We start from the raw sequence: 19,873 nt of genomic DNA on the forward strand, positions 1-19,873 counted from the left end.
ATGTACACTTGCAGCATGGTTCAAACTGGCAAACAGTAACAATAGACATGACCAGTAGTGAGGGAAATGGTAAGCAAACTGATATAATGGTACTGAACAGCAGTTATGTTGAATGAGAAAGCAAATTACAAAAGAGCACTTGTGATAGGCTATCATAAACTTTTAAAAAGCTGCTATATATTATTTATGGATGTAAACACATGGTAAAGTATAAAATCTTAAGTAGAAAGGAGTCACACCAACTTCAGAATAGTGGGTTAGCTCTATGGAGGGAAGGAGGAGATGGCCTCAGGGAAGAGTACAAAAGAGTAACATTTTATTTCTTTAAAAGTCAGAAGCATATATGGCAAAATAGTTTATGAAGAGTACAAGGGCATTTATATTATTATTATTATGTATATTTGAAATATTTTGCAATTAAAAAGAATTTTAATGGGCACATATGGTATAACAATCAAATAATAACATTAACTATTCACACCACAAAAACCTGTCAAGTAATAACATTAATTATTTTAAGCCACAGAACTTATGTACATACATTACAGCATGTGATAAATATGAGTTAAAAATAAATTCTAAAATTTGCAATTTACATTAGGGTTTTAAATGAATAATTTTCCTAATGGGCTTTGAATCTCATGCAATTTTAAAATGTCCTTATGCTAGAATTTTAAGGGATGCTCTCGAATTAACAAAGATATATAAATAAACTTTAATTAATGTGATATTCTGAATTTCAGTCTTATTTTGGAAAGCTTTCTCTTTAGCATATAAACAATAACAAGCTTTACATTTATATTTACAAGTCTCAAAGAAATGTGCTAAGAGTCCTAAGTATGAAGAGTAGGTATCCCACTTAATTAGTGTTTCACCAAGAACCTGATGCCCTAAATAATGTGGAAAAACAATGCTCCATTATTCCCTTTTCTTTTCTACTTGGGGTTTGGGTCAGAAATCAAGATGTACCAATACTGGAAAAGTTATAAACAAAGTCTTATTATAAAACAATTTTTAAAGGAAAAGTGTGTAATTTTCACAGAGGAGTAACACAATCCTTTGGGTTTACTATGTCAGAGACAGACACAGAAAAAGAGAGAATATTTTAAGAAAGGGGGTAAGAAGAGGTAGTAGCATTTTGCTATCTGTACTTCACTTACTGACTCCTTGAGCCTCAAAACTATAAGATAATAAGTACTACAGAGAAAAATTTAGGAGACAGACAAAACTGGGCCGGACACTGCATCTACCAATACAACTTGAGATCTTTAACTCACACGTAATACTTCACTCTCCACTACAATACTCTTGACCACATTCATACTATTTCAATAATAACCATTTTACCCAGTTTATGGTAAGCAGTAATTTTATTTAACATGAGTTGCTTTTTGCCAATTAAACATTTGCAACAGAGATGATTAGCTGATCCTTCAAGTAACCTTGCTATTAAAGATGCTAATATTTCCCATGTGATGGAAGACTGCAATAAAATTATTCCAAGTTCCAAACTTCCACACTTTTATATTTTGGGCACGATTTTTAAGGGCAATAGTGCTGTGGCAAAAGGCAGGTTTTTACCTACCCCATTTCAGCCTGTTAAACTGAATTTTACTTAGTATTAAAATTCTTAACTTGTACTTCTGAAGGGTAGAAAAAATCACCTCCCCGCAACTCTCTAATTTAGTGTAACTTTGACCAGTAAGAATAGCAAAATTTGCTTACAAAATTGAAAGCCTCCTACTACATTTTTATATTTTTTGTTTTTTCCACCACTTAAGTTTCAGAAATAACTCATTTATTTCTTCGCTCTTGATAGAGGAATAACTACCACTCTGCTTCACGAATAAAATAATCTAACTCCTGTTTCTCTCAAATTCTCACCCTCTGGAGACTCATTCCAACTGAGTAATAAATTCACTGACAAGTCTGCAATTCAAATTTCACTAGTACAAGGAAATTCTTCTTCTACAGTAAAAGGTCAGTGTTGTGAATTTAATTTTCTGAATTTCATAACCCTTTATAAATGGAGGCACCTTAAAGTTCAGTTTATACTCTTTTATATAGGATTTCAGAGCATGCTTTAAATAGCTTAAGATAAGCTATATTAATAGCTTAATGTCATTTTATCATTAAAATAATCTACAAATATCAGAATACTAATTAATTTTGTTGTCATAACTAATAAATAAGTCTTAAAATATCTGTAAATGTAAATCAACCCTCTCAATTCATTTACCTCACTCAGACTGTTCTAGAACATAGATCAACAAACTGAATGGGTTTATCAGTATAATACAGTTGTACAACAATTTCACAAATTCCAGTTCTGTAATTTAGGGTTTTTCCCTGTTTATTTTTAAATGTACAAAGAGATTAAACTTTTAATATAAATATTTTCTCTCCAGTATGTAATATTCTTATGTAAAAGAAAAGGTTTCCGAACATTTACAAAGCAATCTAAAGGTAAGTACACCTGATTTTAGGATCATTACATTAACCAAAATAATTTTCCAGAGAAGGTCCTATTTGAAAGAATGCTCACTGGCCTTCTCACATCAACACTTCAAGATGAATCCAAATCCACTGCCTTTGCTTGATTTACTTCAGGGATCAATTCCAATGGGGAAAAGAAAAAAATCTCAGAAAAAGGTCTCACGACAGAGCGGACAAGTGGATTTGTTGCTAGACGTAAACCATTTGTACTGAAAAAGAAAAGTGTATTTAAATGTTAAAAACTTTTAAAATTGCCATTTTACATACACATCTAAAGTTACCTTCAAATGATAAAGACAAGGGAGAATACTGAAATGTTTGCTCCCCTCCGCTCATCTCCAAAGTCAACACAACTCAGTATTCCTTCCAAAGGCCACACTGTGATGCTCTCCACCTAGGCTCATGCACACAACCACGAAGATGTGTAAGGAAGACCTCCTGTGAAGGAACTGAACATAGGGTGGCTTTCTTTCCAATATGCTGTTTAAAAAGAGCAAAAAGCTCTGATGCCAGATGGCTCTCAGTTCCAATATTTTCAGTCTCCTTTACTTACGGTGTAGATTTTACAAGACCATCTATTTTTTGAGTGCCGAGAGCTATTTTAGAAACATCTACTTATTAAAAGGCTTTGATGCCACCAGTCTCAGTAAATTACTAATTATCTTTCACAAATTTTGAAAAATCATTTTTAATATGTCTCCCATTAACCACAATTAAGAGTTTAACATCTACTGTTTTCCAAGGTTAGATATCATACATATATAATATATGTAAGATATAAATAAGTTAATTTCTCTTTAGCTTACCAAGCAGGCTGAATGGAACTTTTTCTTGCATGTTCTACAGGCTTTTTTGGGAAGAGAATAGTTGAAACCATGAATGACTGAGAAACAAATCATACAATCTTCAACACCCTCAAAACGTTTGTCTACATTATTTTTCCATAATGCTAAGCCTTCCATAATACTGCCATTCTGTTAACAAGAAAAATAGATAAAGTCAATATATACTGAAGACCACCAGTATTATTCTTATTCAATTTCACAAATTTTAAAGTTGTATTATAACTTGGAGAGAAGAGAATCTGCTTGGCTATATTCACAATTCTAAGTTTTAAGAATACTGGTTTTTAAAATGACCTCCCAGGTTTTAGGAACCAGATTTAATTTTTCTACATTAAAGGCAGTCTTGAAAGAAAGGCTCCTGCCCCAATTTTCAAGTTTTATAGTCTTAGCTTATTGTTTGATGAAACTTTTTAAATAATTAAATCATTTGGATCAGCTCTCCTAACTTTTAACTTTTTAAAAATGATGAAATTAACTATCTCACCTACTCAAATGCTGATCTGTTCCAGCTCTACAATATTGGTGAATATACTTGTTTTAAAATAATTTTTCTTTACTGTAGAATGTCTGAGATACATCACAATGTGCAAACAAAACTAGAGACTCATAATTTCTTTAAAAGGCAAAGGTCTTTGAAAGTACTGGGATTTCTCTAACCACAGAAGGAAAGTTGAAATGTTAAAGTAAAGTAGCTCAGAAGACATTCATCTGTCCCATGTCTCACAAAAAGATTCCCTCTCAAACTTTAATACCATGTATTGTTCTGTATCATCTACAATGTCAATGAAGTAAAGTCAATTCTTCTCAAACACCAGAAAAAAAAAGCTGTAGAGCCTGAAAAATTAAAACAGCTCGGCAGGGGACTTCCCTGGTGGCACAGTGGTTAAGAATCCGCCTGCCAATGCAGGGGACATGGGTTTGATCCCTGGCCTGGGAAGATCCCGCATGCCGCGGAGCAGCTAAGCCCGTGTGCCACAACTACTGAGCCTGTGTGCCACAAATACTGAGCCCATGTGGCACAAACTACGGAAGCCTGCATGCTCTAGGGCCCACGTGCTGCAACTACTGAAGCCCGCGCACCTAGAGCCCGTGCTCCGCAACAAGAGAAGCCACCACAATGAGAAGCCCGCTCACAACAAAGAATAGCGCCCGCTCACCGCAACTAGAGAAAGCTCGTGCACAGCAAGACCCAAAGCAGCGAAAAAAAACAAACAGAAAAACAAAAAAAAACCCCACAAGCTTGGCAGGTTCAAATCATTTAGGCATGTATCTGTTTATCCAACAAAATACAGTATCTATTTCTACTTAAGCAGAAGAGATATATTTTTGTTTTATTGCCCTTTCAAATAGTAAATCAGCAAACTTTCTCTAGTTTAGAAAGCCAAATGTGTACATAGACACTTACTTGATGGGTAAGGTAAGTGCTTAGCTGCAGCATCCAGTTTCGCCACTGCTGAACGGCTACTCCAACTCTTTTCCCACTTTCTACTGTTATTGAACCCAATGGATAATTTGAAGGCAGCTGTATTATAAGTTCAATAACTATATCTTCAATAGTATAAGTGGCCATGACTTCTCGAGTAGTAGCTCGAGCTTTAACCTGCAACACATGGAAGGTAATATTTTTTTGCCAAATTTCTTTTCTTCCCTTTCATTCAAAAACCATCTTGATAGGTTGACTGCTAGCAGCCAGTCCTCATTCAAACAAAACACGGGTAACTGTTACTTATCTGACATGACATGTTTAATAAAATAGGTTCAAATACCTGAAATGTTTTATAGTGATGTTATGACATTCAAAGATGTTTCAAAAAGAAATGCACTACTCACTAAAAAGTATGTTTTAGTATATTAGGCTTGCCACATCATAGTTTTTGCATAGACCAATAACAGAATGGGTTATTATTAATTATTCCTTCTCCTCCAAAGCTAACGTATCAAATGTCACTTCTATTTAGATGTTTTTCAAGTCTTTCTCTACCATAGAATTCTCCTGAGCTTTAGAGCCAACCAGCAACTGACAGAATATTTATACCTGATCTTGATTTTCTTACTAGCATTGCAAACTCAACATAAAACACAAATTATCATCCTTTAAAGATTTATTCCTCTGGCTTTCCTATTTCCACGCTAAAAACTGTAGCATCATCTTAAAATTCTCCTTCGACCACATTCCAGATATTAACTAGTTGCAAGTTTGGATAAATCACCACACAATTTCTCACATCCCTCCCCATTTAAGGACTATTCTCACTGATACTGCCTTCCCTGGGCCTCCTCCTAATGTCTACACATTACAAGTCTCCCTAACTATTCACCTGAACCCAAGCTCCATGCCAATAGCCCATGTTATAAGATTTCAGTCAGAGGAATTTCACAGATTATAACTCTGACAGTGTCACTGCCCCAAAAGAAAAATTTCAGAGAATTCCCTGGTGGTCCAGTGGTTAGAACTCCACACTTTCACTGTTGAGGGCATGGGTTCAATCCCTGGTTAGGGAACTAAGGTCCCATAAGCCAAGCGACACAGCCAAAAAAAAGAAAAGAAAAGAAAAATTTCAGTGGCTACATAGTTCCAAATATTTTAGACTGTTACTTGAGGCCTTTCCCAATATGTCTCCAATTAATCATAGAAGTAGTTTGTTCTCTATTTACCTTCATGAATCCTACTCCATATGAATACTGGGCTATTCATCATTTCTTAGGCCATCACAGAAATTACATTCCCATCTTCAAGCTTTTTGCTTTTACCATACTGTTTTCTCTATATTAAATGCTTTCCCCCATAAAACAATTCTGCCTACCTCAAAGTAAAATTCCCTCATAAAGTCTCACCTAATCCCCTCAGCCAGATGAACTTTTCCCACTCTGATCGCAGAGCATTCTTCCTCTTAATGTGCCACTTTCCAGTTTCCAATGCAAAAAAACATTATCAGTATCACTCTTTTCTTTATTAGATTGTATGTTATTACAGGACAGGAATCTGACCCTTCTAAACTGTCATTTTGCAGGTGACTGGCACACAGTGCCTGGCATCTGTAAGTATTCCAATATATATTTTCAATTAACTAATGAATGTTCAAAAACTATTTGGTGGGGGTAAATAAAATTATAACATCATTTTTAACCTATGCATTAATTTGAGATTTGATATCCAATAATCCAAAAATAAAGTGGACAATTTCTGTAAATTCTGAACCAAGAGTTACAATTGTGATGATACTCACTACAACTGATAGACATAACCAATACTGAAACAACTTTTCTAGAAAAAATCCAAGACAATACTAACCGTCATGCCATTAAATAGCTGTGTACTTGTTTGCACAGAAGATATTTCTTGAAAAGAAAGAACACTGCTAACATACTTGCTTGTAAATCTATCTACAATATTGAAAACACGCTTCTCACTACTATTCCACCACAGCCTAACCATGGCGGGCAAGTCTTTTAATGTCATGTGATAGACTGAACAAGCCAAGTGTGGAATATGGTATGGAAGAGTTGAGGTATCTGAGGAAAAAACAAATTCTTAGTTAGTAACATACATTTCTTACATAGAATAACAGACTAATATTAGTATTTTCTTAGAAGATCATTTTCAATTCCTTAACACTAGTGCTCATAAAACAAACATACCAAAGAAACCAGAACTCTGGAGTATTAGCTTTTTCTCACACATTCAAAATGAACAATTAGAATTGTAAAAATAATGAAAATCCTGAATGACACTGAAAAATCTGCTTAGAAATAGCACTCTTTATTTCACATGAAAGATCACAAATACAGTGAAACATACACTCTTCAAAGAGGAGGAAGAATTAAAGATTCTTTTTCTTATAAATTATGAAAAAGAGTCTGGCCTCCTTTACTTTTCCCAGAGCTCACTGATGTGTTATGCAAAAGTTCTAGAATCCCACCTCAGTACTCACAAGACAAAGTCCCATCCTCAGATCTCCAAGTCATTTAAAAAATTCCTATTCTCAGGAAATCACTTATAACACTGCGGCACAGCTAAATGCATGCATGTCTATCCCTTCAGCTAAAATGTGAGCTCCCGGAGTGAAAAATAAATTTTACTTATCTTTGTTTCCCCAACTGAAGACTATTTATTTACAGGCCTACAAAACATTATTGCATAACAAATACTTGTTTGCTGAGTAAAAGATAACAGTCTCAACAAAGTAAACTTCAAAAATTAATTAAATTCTTAACAACCTTATCCACAAAAGCTAATTATATGTCCTATTTAGAGAAATACGGAAAATCTGGCACTTCAACGTTCTCATAGCCAGGACAGACATCTGGGATTATTCTCCATGCCCTCAGGGTAACCTGATCCGAACCTAGTCTCTAAGAAAGAACACAAATGCACATCATACTGACCTCTAATACCCAACTGGAGCTCTTCTGTAAAGAATGTTTTAGGGTCCTTATTGGAGAGCTCAACAGCTGTCTCTGCAAAGGTCGGATTTTCTGGCATAAGCCTGAACAGGTGATAGAGCAATTTATTCAAGCTTTTTGTTTTTCGAAGGTGCATTGAATACAGAGCTCGAAGCTGGTGGAGAGTAAACAATTTTTGTTAGGAAACCCAATTAAACCAAGACAATCAGTAGATATGAACAAACTAAAGTGTAATAGACTGTACAAGAACACAATACAAAAATGAATTCATTTGAACACTGAGAATGACATGGAAGAGTCCTATAAAATATATGCCACAGTCTTACTTTCCAGTTGTGTCATTTGAAGGCACTGCTCCCGCTTCTCATAAACTAGCAGAAGTTTTCACTATCCCCTCATTATCAGACATATGCCTCTAACATCTTTCTCAAACTGTCTCCCTGTTGATAAGTTCACCTCCACTTGGAGTCTCTGAGCTGAGAAAAATCTATTCGCCGTTCCCCACAGACGATTTGCTCACTCTCCTCCCAAATCTTCCACACGTTCCTTCCGCACCATAATCTCTAATCTTTCAAAATTCTGCTTAAAACTAATCCCATTTTTATGGCTGACCTCATGCTATATCAAAGATTTCAGCATCCCTTTATGACAGCACAAACTACTATTTCAAAATGTCTTGGGGTCTTCTCATTAGTTGTTTTATAAATCAGGACATTTCACAAAAAATATGAATTTTTTTTCTGTTTTTTTTTTTTTTTTTCCTTGCTCTACGTGGGCCTCTCACTGTTGTGGCCTCTCCCGCTGCGGAGCACAGGCTCCAGACGGGCAGGCTCCGCGGCCATGGCTCACAAGCCCAGCCGCTCTGCGGCATGTGGGATCCTCCCAGACCGGGGCACGAACCCGTGTCCCCTGCATCGGCAGGTGGACTCTCAACCACTGCGCCACCAGGGAAGCCCTCTGGTTTCTTTTTTAAAAACAGGAAAATCTGGCACCACTGGGTGTCCTACAGGCATCTATGTGAGACGTGTGCTTTCGACTTGTTCCTTAATAACACAGTTTTCATTTGTTCACATTTACCTTGTAGCTCTTTGGTATTTGTACCTGTTTTAAAATTATTTCTTACACTATGTTTCTTCATAGTACAAATATACCATTTTCTGAACACTATGAATGGTCAAATACAAAGATCAAGCCATAGTATTTGGAACTGATTCTTAAAAAATTCATCAAAGAACCTTTACAATGAAGAAATCTGGAGGACACTACCTTTACCAAGTAACCAAACTTAACATCACCAATAAAAGGACAGAGGACATTCTGTGCTCCTGAGGTGAGGCACTGAGAATACATCACCACTGTGTAGTAAACACTCTTGCTGAAAAGCAACCAGAATCTAATGTTGAGGAAACTACCAGACAAATCCAAACTGGAAGACAGTCTACAAAATAACTGATCCGGTGAATGACACCAAAGAAAAGCAGAGGAATTATAAGCTAAAGAAATATGACAGACAAATGCAAACATGACCCTTGATTGAAACCTCAATATAGAAGGAAATAAAACTATAAAGGACATCTGACAACTGGGAAAATTTAAATACAAATTAGATAATATTACTGCATCGAAATCAAATTTGAGTGTAACATTTATATTACATTTATGTTGAAACATGTCCTTGTTCTTAGGAGACATATGTTTAAATACTTTTGGTAAAGCATCATGATGTCTGCTGTCCACCTTCTCTGTAAATCCGAATATTTTTCAAAATAAAAAGTTGGAAGCGAAGTAGAATTTTTTAAAAAACTTAATACATATAGCAGTGGGCTTTTAAAAACACGTCTATTACCCAGCAATTCCACTCTTAGGTATACAACTCAAGAGAAATGAGAAATATATGTACACACAAAAAATTCATGCACAAATGCTCACAGCAGCTTTATTCACAATAGGCAAAAAGCGGAAACAACCTAAATGCCCACTGGATGACTGGATAAACAAAATGCGGTATAGTCATACAACGCAATATTATTTAGGCATAAAAAGTAATGCCATACTGATACATGCTATACTATGAATGAATCTTGAAAACATTATGCCATAATGAAATAAGCCAGACACAAAAGGCCACATATGTGAAAGGTCCACAGTAGGCAAATCCATAGAGACAGAAAATAGATTAGTGGTTGCCAGTGGCTGGGGAGTTTGAAAGGAAATGGGAAGTGACTGCAGATAGGTAAGGGGTTTTTTTGGGGGGGTGGGTGTTGAAAATATTCTAAATTTAGATAGTGGTGATAGGTGCACAATTCTGTGAATATACTAGAAACACCAAGCTGTACACTTTAAATAAATTTGATGATATGTGAAATATATCTCAACAAAACTATAAAAAACACACATACAGGTGCGTGCACGCGTGTGTGCATGCACACACACACACCTTTGCTTCTAATGCAATCTGATTCACTAGTTTTAAGAAGAATGTTAAAAACAACTCAGATTAAGGACCAAAGTTTTTTTAAATTTTTCGGTTTGTTTTAAGGATTCCTCTAATTAGTGTTATTTACTGGGTTATGCTGGTTTATCTGTTGACAGCTCAGTTCAGTTTCTAGGCTCAGTAAATGCTGCTGTAATGCTTTGTGCCCCCTCCCACTCCCCCACTCTGGCCTAACGGGAAAGATGAGGCGTGGCCAGATTCCTAATTTCTGAATATAAGATAACAAAAACGAAATTCTTACACATAAAAACTTCAATTTGCTGCAGTTTTTTAGAGACCAATAATATTTTAAGAAACAAATTTAAATGCTTAACAAGGAGCTCTTGAAATACATCATACAGCAATTTAAAATTAGCTCAAATCACAAACGTAAGTGGTAGGACTGAAAAGAAATAAAATAATTTGAACATCTAGATCAGTGTTGCCTCTGTGATTTGATTTTCCCCTTAAACAAATGCAAAAGTGCTTAGGGTTCTATATTTATACCAAGGTATGGGTTATTAGCAACATAAATTATAACTTAAGGATTCTAAAAAATCACATTGGAAATGAATGCCAAGATGTTTAGTCACACTTTAAATATGTAATAATTAAGTCTTTTTGTATTAACCTGTCAAAGAAGCCACCTACTTTATTAAACTGATTCAATCAATGTGTTAATCTTTTTAAAAGTGGGAATCTGTCTAAAAGAATTTTTTTAAATGGGGTAGATTTCTCCAGCTTCCTTCTTAAACATGAGACAACAGAGACACCTAGTGCCTGCTAAAATGATTTGGTCAAAATAATTACAATAGGATATTTTCTATATTTAGCGATAATGGTCTGAATTATATAAGGTAGTATATTTCACAGATCTTTCTCTGAACACTGATTTTCAAGTAAGGTAAATTTCCAATGATGTAGTAATTGACATCTCCACAAGAGTCAGAAGTTGACCACAAAGGAAAAAGAATAGCAAGATCTGATTCTTTTGAAACTCTTACTGTGGTAGCACAAAATTAAATTATAGAAATCTGGTTTCCTGCAATAAAAGGACTTGGTGGCTACATTCAGTTAGACAAAAAAAAATTGATCTAAGCACATTCCAGAGATTAATTACTTTTGCAAAAAAACAGTGTGTGTGTGTGTGTGTGTGTGTGTGTGTGTGTAAAAACCTGTGGGAGGATGAGGAAGCAAAGACAGAAATAAATTTAGCAGAATGTCTGAAATTAGCCAGATAAGATTAGATTAAAATGTGAGGCATTTCCCCTTTTTTTCCAAAAGGAGGGGAAGGAAAGGGTTTAGGACAGTAACAGAGAAATACATATAGGACACAACTGTCAAAAGTCATCTCATTTTATTTACCTGAGATGAAGCAGCTTTGAAGAAAGTAAGTATTAATTTCCAAGTGAGGAGGTATCCCAGAACATAGCAGAAGTCTTCACTCAGTGGCTTAATAGTAACTATCTGTCCAACAGGAATACACCCCAAAACGTTTTCTAGTAAGTCTTCTTGAGTGCTAAGAAGAGACATCAGTGCTGCTGGTGGTGACCTAAGAATCAATGATTAAACACCACAATTTTCTTCATAACTTGTCCCTTAACAAATTGACAGCACGTATAAATTTCAAGCATTTAAAAAAAATCTTTATTTTCCAAAAACCATTTTAAAAGTCCCCCTTTATAGATTCAATTTTGACCCCTAATTCACAGAGGCAGTTACAGAATTTGAAAGACATAAAGTATTATATAAATATATACCTACATTTCCATATTTATAAATATAAAATATATAAAAATATAATTTTTATATTTATAAATATATAAAATACGCTATAAAATATGAACTCTAGAGGTTAGCACTGAAAGGAAAGACCCTTTTAGAAAACATATATTTCAACCTTCTGTTTTATGGATGAAAAAAAAATTAGATACCCAGAGAAGCTAAATTATTAGTCTGAAGTCCCTTGGCTAGTCAGGGGAATGATTAGGGCTAACAAATCCTATCGGGTCCTTTATCATCCTATAAAGGGTAAAAAGATCATAAGACTCTGTGTTTCTTCAACGAAGTAAATTTTAACATTCACATTAATTCATGACAATGTGAAGTAACTTTCTTCTTTACGGAAGTACTGCACTCATTAACACTTACAGATGAGCTTATAAGATTCTCAAAAAGTGAAATACTTGCGTGTATCTCCTGTCAAACTCTCTTCTCTCTGACCTTCTAGCTTGGTTCTCTCCTTTCACCTCTGTGATCTTTCTTCCCTTGTGGTTTCCTACTACCAGTCCATAAACAAGTCTTCTTTAAGCTTCTGCCCTTAAGTTTTTACCTTCAACGCCACCATCTCATGTACCAACCCTTTTCCATTCCACACCAACCGTCACTAGATTTTACAAACAACAGCTCTCTACTTTCTACACTAACCTGCATGCACTGCTATGACTTCTGGCATGGCGTCCCCCTCTGCTTGCTTCTTCGTACAGTTTAGGCTTCATACTATTGCCAGAATCAGCTGGTGGTATCCCATCTTCTACCAAACAATGCCCCGACTCCTAGAAAATGTCATTTTGAAGGCCCTTCATTACCCTTCCAGCTTCATCTTCCACTCTACCCTCCTTCCCTACTCCACACATATTCATTTATACTTTTATTCAACAAATGAGCACTATTCATGACTGTTTTAGGCCAAAAAACCTGGGTCTGTGAATACAGTCAGGAACAAGAGACAAAAATGTCTGCCTTCACAGAGCTTACATTTCAGTGGAAGAAGATCTAGACAATTAAAAAATACATTAAATGGCAACTACTGAATATTCCCCAAGCATTTCCTGAACACTCATGCCTCAATGCCTTTGCACATGGTGTTCACACAACTTTCCCCTGCCCTACTAAAGTGCTCCCTAATCTGAAAGGTCCAGCATAAATGTCTCTTCCTCACAAGAATGTCTTCTCTTCCTGGCACAGCAGTTGTGTTCCTCTAACATCATCCTTTTTCTTAGCACTTGTCATACACTGTCTTCTATTATAGGGTAATATCATCTAAATTAGATTATAAACTCTTTAAGAAAAATACTGTTACCTAACACTGTATTCTCCCCTCAATGTTTAATTAATACTTTGCACAAAGGGGTGGACAATAGATTTCTGAATTGATGTACTCTTTCCACAGCTCCCATGTGGCCAAAGACAGTTTTACTAAACAGTAGCAAACTGAAAATGATTTAGGAACAATTAAGAAGAGAGAGTAACTATCTCTTTGGGTGAACTCTAAATTTCATTGTATCTTACAGATAAACTTACAAGATCTGAAGGAACATATACTTTAAATTTAGAGCTTTTGTATTGCCTCAGTCTTCTAAAGTCATTATGATGGATTATGAGAATTTAATAAAGCAAACTACAGATGGTTCCCAACTTATGATGGTTTGACTTACAATTTTTCAACTTTGCAATAGTGTGAAAGCAATAAGCATTCAATAGAAACCATACTAAGAACTTCGGTCATTTCCCAGGCTGGCGATATGCAGTACACTACTCTCTTATGATGCTGGGCAGTGGCGGCGAACTGTAGCTCCCAGTCAGCCAAGCGATCACGTGGGTTAACAACCAATACGCTCACAACCATTCTTACCCAGACAACCATTCCACTTTTCACTTTCTGTATTCAATAAATTACATGAGGGCTTCCCTGGTGGCGCAGTGGTTGAGAGTCCGCCTGCCGATGCAGGGGACACGGGTTCGTGCCCTGGTCTGGGAGGATCCCACATGCCGCGGAGCAGCTGGGCCCGTGAGCCATGGCCGCTGAGCCTGCGCATCTGGAGCCTGTGCTCCGCGGCGGGAGAGGCCACAACGGTGAGAGGCCCACATACCGCAAAATAAATAAATAAATAAATAAAATAATAAATTACATGAGATATTCAACACTTTATAAGATGGCTCTGTGTTAGATGATTTTGTTTTTTTTTTTTTGGCTGCCTTGGGTCTTCGTTGCTGCGTGCGGGCTCTCTCTAGTTGCAGTGAGCGGGGGCCACTCTTTGTTGCAGTGTGCAGGCTTCTCACTGCGGTGGCTTCTCTTGTGGAGCACGGGCTCTAGGCGGCAGGCTTCTGCAGTTGTGGCACACGGGCTTAGTTGCTCCGCGGCATGTGGGATCTTCCCAGACCAGGGCTTGAACCTGTGTCTCCTGCATTGGCAGGCGGGTTCTTAACCACTGCGCCACCAGGGAAGTCCCCACGTTAGATGATTGTGCCCAACTGTGGGCTCATGTAAGTGTTCTGAGGCTGAGTAGGTGAGGTTAAGCTGATGTTCGGTAGGTTAGGGGTATCAAATGCATTTTTTAAAATTAATTAATCAATTAATTTATTTTTGGCTGTGTTGGGTCTTCGTTGCTGCGCGTGGGCTTCCTCTAGTTGTGGCAAGTGGGGGCTACTCTTTGCTGCAGTGCGTGGGCTTCTCATTGTGGTGGCTTCTCTTGTTGGGGAGCACAGGCTCCAGGCACGCGGGCTCAGTAGTTGTGGCTCATGGGCTCTAGAGCGCAGGCTCAGTAATTGTGGTGCACGGGCTTAGTTGCTCCGCGGCATGTGGGATCTTCCCGGACCAGGGCTCGAACCCGTGTCCCCTGCATTGGCAGGCAGATCCTTAACCACTGCACCATCAGAGAAGCCCTAAAATGCATTTTTTTTTTTTTTTTTTTTTTTTTTTTTTTTTTTTGCGGTACGCGGGCCTCTCTCACTGTTGTGGCCTCTCCCGTTGCAGAGCACAGGCTCCAGACGCGCAGGCTCAGCGGCCATGGCTCACGGGCCCAGCCGCTTTGCGGCACGTGGGATCTTCCCGGACCGGGGGTCCCCTGCATCGGCAGGCGGACTCTCAACCACTGCACCATCAGGGAAGCCCCTCAAATGCATTTTTGACTCAACACAATTTTCAACTTACAATGAATTTATTGGAATGTAACCCCGTAAGTCAAAGAAGCTTTGTATTAAAAAAAAACTTACAAGGCTGGTTCTTCTTCTTCATCTCCATATGACTTTAGATTATCCTGATCATATTGTGGGAATTCAGTCATCAATCTGGAAGTTAGAATATTTAAATTATATTAAATGGTTCATTGTTAAATCATGCTTAAAAGCAGAAAGACCAATACTTATTTTGTAATGAGTATATTTTTTCTACTGAGTTTTTTCTGAAATAACCCATCATGGTCAGGACTATCTAAATATAAACTGTGCATGGAGAACAGTGATCTAAAAGATCAAAAACTTGGCATCCCTGTTATTGAAATGCATAGTCGAGCTTACTTTGTTGTTGTTTTAACTGTGACTTTTTTTAATGACTAAAAGTTAAAGCTAAATATATATTCCATTTTTTTAGAGCACCACGACATTGATTCAATTGAAAGAATTCTTACTTGTATAGCATATGATAAACAGCAATTTGCACAGGCCGAGCTCTGTAAAGGAGTAATGGGGCTAATGTATTTAACAAAGTCTGGAGATACTCTGGCAAGTTTGTTTTTTGGCCAGCAACCAATCTTGCAGGGAGTTTTTGACTCAATAGCTGATCCTTTGGGATATAAGTTAATGCTTCACACATGGGCTTCAGCATTGCATTCTGAAATGATGTTTCAGATGTATCTTTGCTTTCTCCTGATGACAAAAAGGAAAGAAATATTCATACCCCAAAACAAAGTGAGTAATACAGCTTGACCCATTCACAGACAACCAAATGTTACTTAAGAAAATGAAATAAAAACTTGACAAACATTTAAGCAGTCCTAACTAGAAACATGAACTGAATATATATTTCAGATAATCTCAACTATTTAATGACTTCTATTATCTCATCCTTAAAAAAAAAAAAGACATGTGAGTTAAAAAAATCTATTCTTGTTATCTGAATTAGTATTATTTTAATTTTCAATGGTCTTCGGATGTCTTGCCATTTTTCAATTCTTATCTGTAAAGCAGAAACATATATGATGCTTCTGAGATGCCAAGATTTCTCTCTGGCTCTTTTACTATTTTGTACTGTGGGACTTAAACATCCAGAGGTTTTTTTTTTTTTTTTTTTAACTTTTCAACAAGTCATTTTCAATGAATCTCACTATTATTCCCTTTTTCACTTGCCTGTAACAGTCACCAAAAGAGGTAAAAGCAAACTGTGGATGCCTGGAGAAAAAAATTCTTTCCATTCACTGATTAGATTTACAGGAAGACTGCCAGTGGTATCCAGAGTTGTGGAATCAAAAAAAGCACTGAGTTCACAGGTCAAATCACAGCTGACACAGGCAAACAGTTGTACAAGTGGAACAGAATACAATGTCTGATTCTCATTTGTTGTCTGAAGAAACAAAAATTAAATAAGTAAGCAGACTTCTAGAATACTACAAATCAAGGCAATAAAGAAAAGTCCCTTTCATTTCTCTAAACTTGAAAAGAAGCAGGTGAAATGCATAGTCTCAGAAGACATTTATATATTTTATATCAAAATAACTTTGTTTCAAAATTAAATATTAGGAATTATCAGTAGAATCAATCCATTTATTCTGAAATGTTCTTTTTTATTTCTAAAACTATGAAAGAAAATATTATCAATTACATTTACCAAGTTGAGTACATTAAAAGCACATTTATAATCTTCTCAGGAGCCCTATAGGAGCCCTAGTAATTGGGCATTGTTAAACTATTCTAAAATAAGGAAACTGAGGCTCAACTAGGTAAACTTTAATACTCTAAGCCACACAGCTAACAGCAGGCAAAGCAGAGATTCAGACAAATTTAACCCTGACTGACTTGCTATGTGACAGCCCATAAGTATTACACATCTAGTTGCTTTGGGTCATAAAAAGAACACTAATTCCCTCTGAATTTACTTAATCTTTAATGCATACTCTGGCAATACTGAAACAGTACATTTTAAGAATAATTTAATTAGAACCAAAAGACCTAAAAACTTGTCATGAAAAGATAAAACCTTAATGGGCTGTACTGCAAATATTATACCAGGATGAGCTAATGGAGAGAACATTTTAAAAGCAATTAGCAGATTTGTTACTGAATGATTTTGACAGACATTAAACCTCAATCATTTTACTGATCTGTCAAGTAGTAGCTGGTGTGGAACATATCTATGTAAAGTGTTTAAACGTTTGCAAAGGAGCTAACTACAATCATTACTTGAAGAAGATTAGCAAATAGTTCTGGTACACAGATATGCACGAAGACCCAGTAGCTGTGATGACCCAGCAGGTTAATTTACCTCCAACCAAGCCAACATGGAGCACATGATGAAGTCCCATTCACTCTCTGCCAAAGGAGATGAGCAGTATTTCAGAAATAGGGAAAGGAACCGGATTATTTCTATATTTACACCAAGTATCTCTGGACTTACTTCTGACAGATTACTATGATAAAGACAAAAACAAAAAAAAATTGAAGAATTATATAGACATTCAATTGGAAACATTTAAATTTCATATATTTACCACAGACTGACTGAAATGTCTACCATCTTATTGCTCTACAAAACTGTGACTATAAGATACATAATCTCAGTCCACATCACAAATAGAGGGAAAACAACTGTATAAAGTATTACCTACCAACTGAAAAGAAAAATATCTTCATGATCTTTCTTCCAGGTTATCAGAATTTTTAATATACCATGTAATAGCTCTCCATCATCTATGCTTTTGGTTTGCAGACAAGAATTGAAAATGGCGAGATGTCCAAAACCTCCTAAAGCAAAATAAAAAATTAAAAATGTTTTAAATTGTATTGTTACTATAAAAAAGAAAGTCTACTTTGAGATAGGTTAAAAACTTTCTTCAGAAGTGTCCAGGTTAAGAACTCTGAAAATTCGGGCTTACATGAAAGAGTAAACAAATGAGCTTATAAACTCTACAGGGCAGGGACCCTGTCTCCACAGCCAGCACAGAAAAGAAAGTGTGGAGGGAAAGCTGGGAAGCAAGTAAATGATACTGTGCATTAAACTAACCTATGCTACTTTTCTGTTTTCTTAAGTATACGACTTATTCAGCATACCTACCTCTCAAAAAACAAACCCTAGTTAGAGTGCAAAGTTAAATAAAGTTGGAAGATAGAACATACTATTTCATAATTCATATTCACTCAGTAAGCATCTACTATGTCTGGGAAGTTCTTAAGGGTCCCCTACTCTTTAGTATCCCTCGTGGCTCCTTATCCTTCAACTCTCAGCTTAAATACTGCCTCCACACTGAAATTCCCAAGTATACAAAGTATGCATCTCCTCATTTCTCTAATATCACTTATTTGTTGCCTTTATAGCATTAATGTTTATTTGTTTATTTTGGGGGGAGGAGCTCTACTTTTTTATTTTTAAAATTAATATACAATGTTATATTAGTTTCAGGTGTACAACATAGCTTTTCTGATATTTTTATACATTATAAAATGATCACCATTGCAGTAAGACCAGTTACCATCCATCACCATAGAAGGTTGTTAAAATATTATTGACCTTATTCCCTAGGTGTACATGTTTACTTATTTATTATCTTAATTATAAAGTAAGCTCCTTGAGAGCAGGAACCTTGTCTGTTTTACTTACCACTAGCGTATGTCCCCCTAGCATGATGCCTGAGATGCAGAGACATTTATTTTGACTGACTAAATGAAGAACAAATAAATGAGTGAATACAAGGTACACTGTTAGATGCTGGGGAGCTGAACAAAATCCAGTCTGTGAAGGGACTCATCTAGCAGTACTGGCAGACTTAAAAACAAATTAGAATATAATATGGACAAAAATTGAGAGCCCAGAACAGGAAATCAGATTGAGTCAGAAGAGGCTTCCTAAAGTTGGTGTGTGAACTGGGATTTATCAAAAGATCAAAGTCTGCAAGCCTAGAAAAGGAACACTCCAAGGAATGCTAAGGCACAAAGTTGTAAGAAAGTATAGTGTTCAAAATTCATGAGAATTTAGCATGGTCAGGGTCCAGGATGGAAGCAAAAGAGGTAAAACTGGAGAAATCAGTTGCAGTAAGATTGTAAAATGTCTTATAGGCCAAACTAAGGACTTAGGTTTTTGCCCTGTAGGCAAATGGGAACCAAGGAAAAAAGCAAAAATAATTAATTAATAACAATGTAATCTTCCTTTAAAGGCTGAGGAAGAATTTTTTTAAAAATCTTCCTGACAAAATAGAAGAGGCTCAAGTTTAATCAGAAACAACTGATTTTCTAATACCTGAAAAGCATTTCTTAGCTAATTCTGTTTTGTCACTTTGGCTGGAAGAGCAAAATTGACTGTCAAATCTTAAAAACATTCCCCTTCCTGTTGGCCTCTGCACAGCTGGGCACCTCTGGTCTGTGTGAACAGCACATAATTGTGTGGCACCGCGGTCCTGTCTCCTGCCCCTTCCCCCTCTCTGCCATTCTTCAGTTATAACCCGTGCTGGAGAAATCACCTACACTTCCATCAGGTAATCCTCACTTCCATGCACTGTAAGTTCAACTGTATCCCTGTTCCAGAACTGCAAATCCCAACCTAATCCCACAGTTTAACTACGTAAGTGAGCTCAACGGTAAAGCTTAATGCCACAAAAGTTTATTTTTGACACCGGCTGACCCTTTGTGCTAACAAGGCAATTCTGTTTCATTATGTTCTTTGATGGAC

The 19,873-nt window shown here is 36.4% G+C and overlaps 1 protein-coding gene across 1 annotated transcript in view; it reads right to left on the bottom strand.

Moving 5' to 3' along the window:
* Nucleotides 1-255: 255 nt before the first annotated feature.
* Nucleotides 256-19,873, bottom strand: part of LTN1 (listerin E3 ubiquitin protein ligase 1) — a 66,944-nt gene continuing 47,326 nt past the window's right edge. The window contains exons 20-30 of the mRNA XM_082624283.1: nucleotides 17,820-17,955; nucleotides 17,477-17,621; nucleotides 16,345-16,558; nucleotides 15,627-15,864; nucleotides 15,214-15,288; nucleotides 11,584-11,770; nucleotides 7,728-7,899; nucleotides 6,634-6,854; nucleotides 4,747-4,941; nucleotides 3,303-3,470; nucleotides 256-2,705 (exon numbers count right to left, since the gene is read on the bottom strand). Of these exons, the coding sequence (XP_082480409.1) occupies nucleotides 2,643-2,705; nucleotides 3,303-3,470; nucleotides 4,747-4,941; nucleotides 6,634-6,854; nucleotides 7,728-7,899; nucleotides 11,584-11,770; nucleotides 15,214-15,288; nucleotides 15,627-15,864; nucleotides 16,345-16,558; nucleotides 17,477-17,621; nucleotides 17,820-17,955 (1,814 nt within the window). The 3' untranslated portion in view covers nucleotides 256-2,642. The remainder of the gene's footprint in view (nucleotides 2,706-3,302; nucleotides 3,471-4,746; nucleotides 4,942-6,633; nucleotides 6,855-7,727; nucleotides 7,900-11,583; nucleotides 11,771-15,213; nucleotides 15,289-15,626; nucleotides 15,865-16,344; nucleotides 16,559-17,476; nucleotides 17,622-17,819; nucleotides 17,956-19,873) is intronic.

The sequence above is a fragment of the Mesoplodon mirus genome, assembly GCF_964341445.2.
Source record: "Mesoplodon mirus genome assembly, chromosome: 6".
Classification (NCBI taxonomy): Eukaryota; Metazoa; Chordata; class Mammalia; order Artiodactyla; family Ziphiidae; genus Mesoplodon; species Mesoplodon mirus.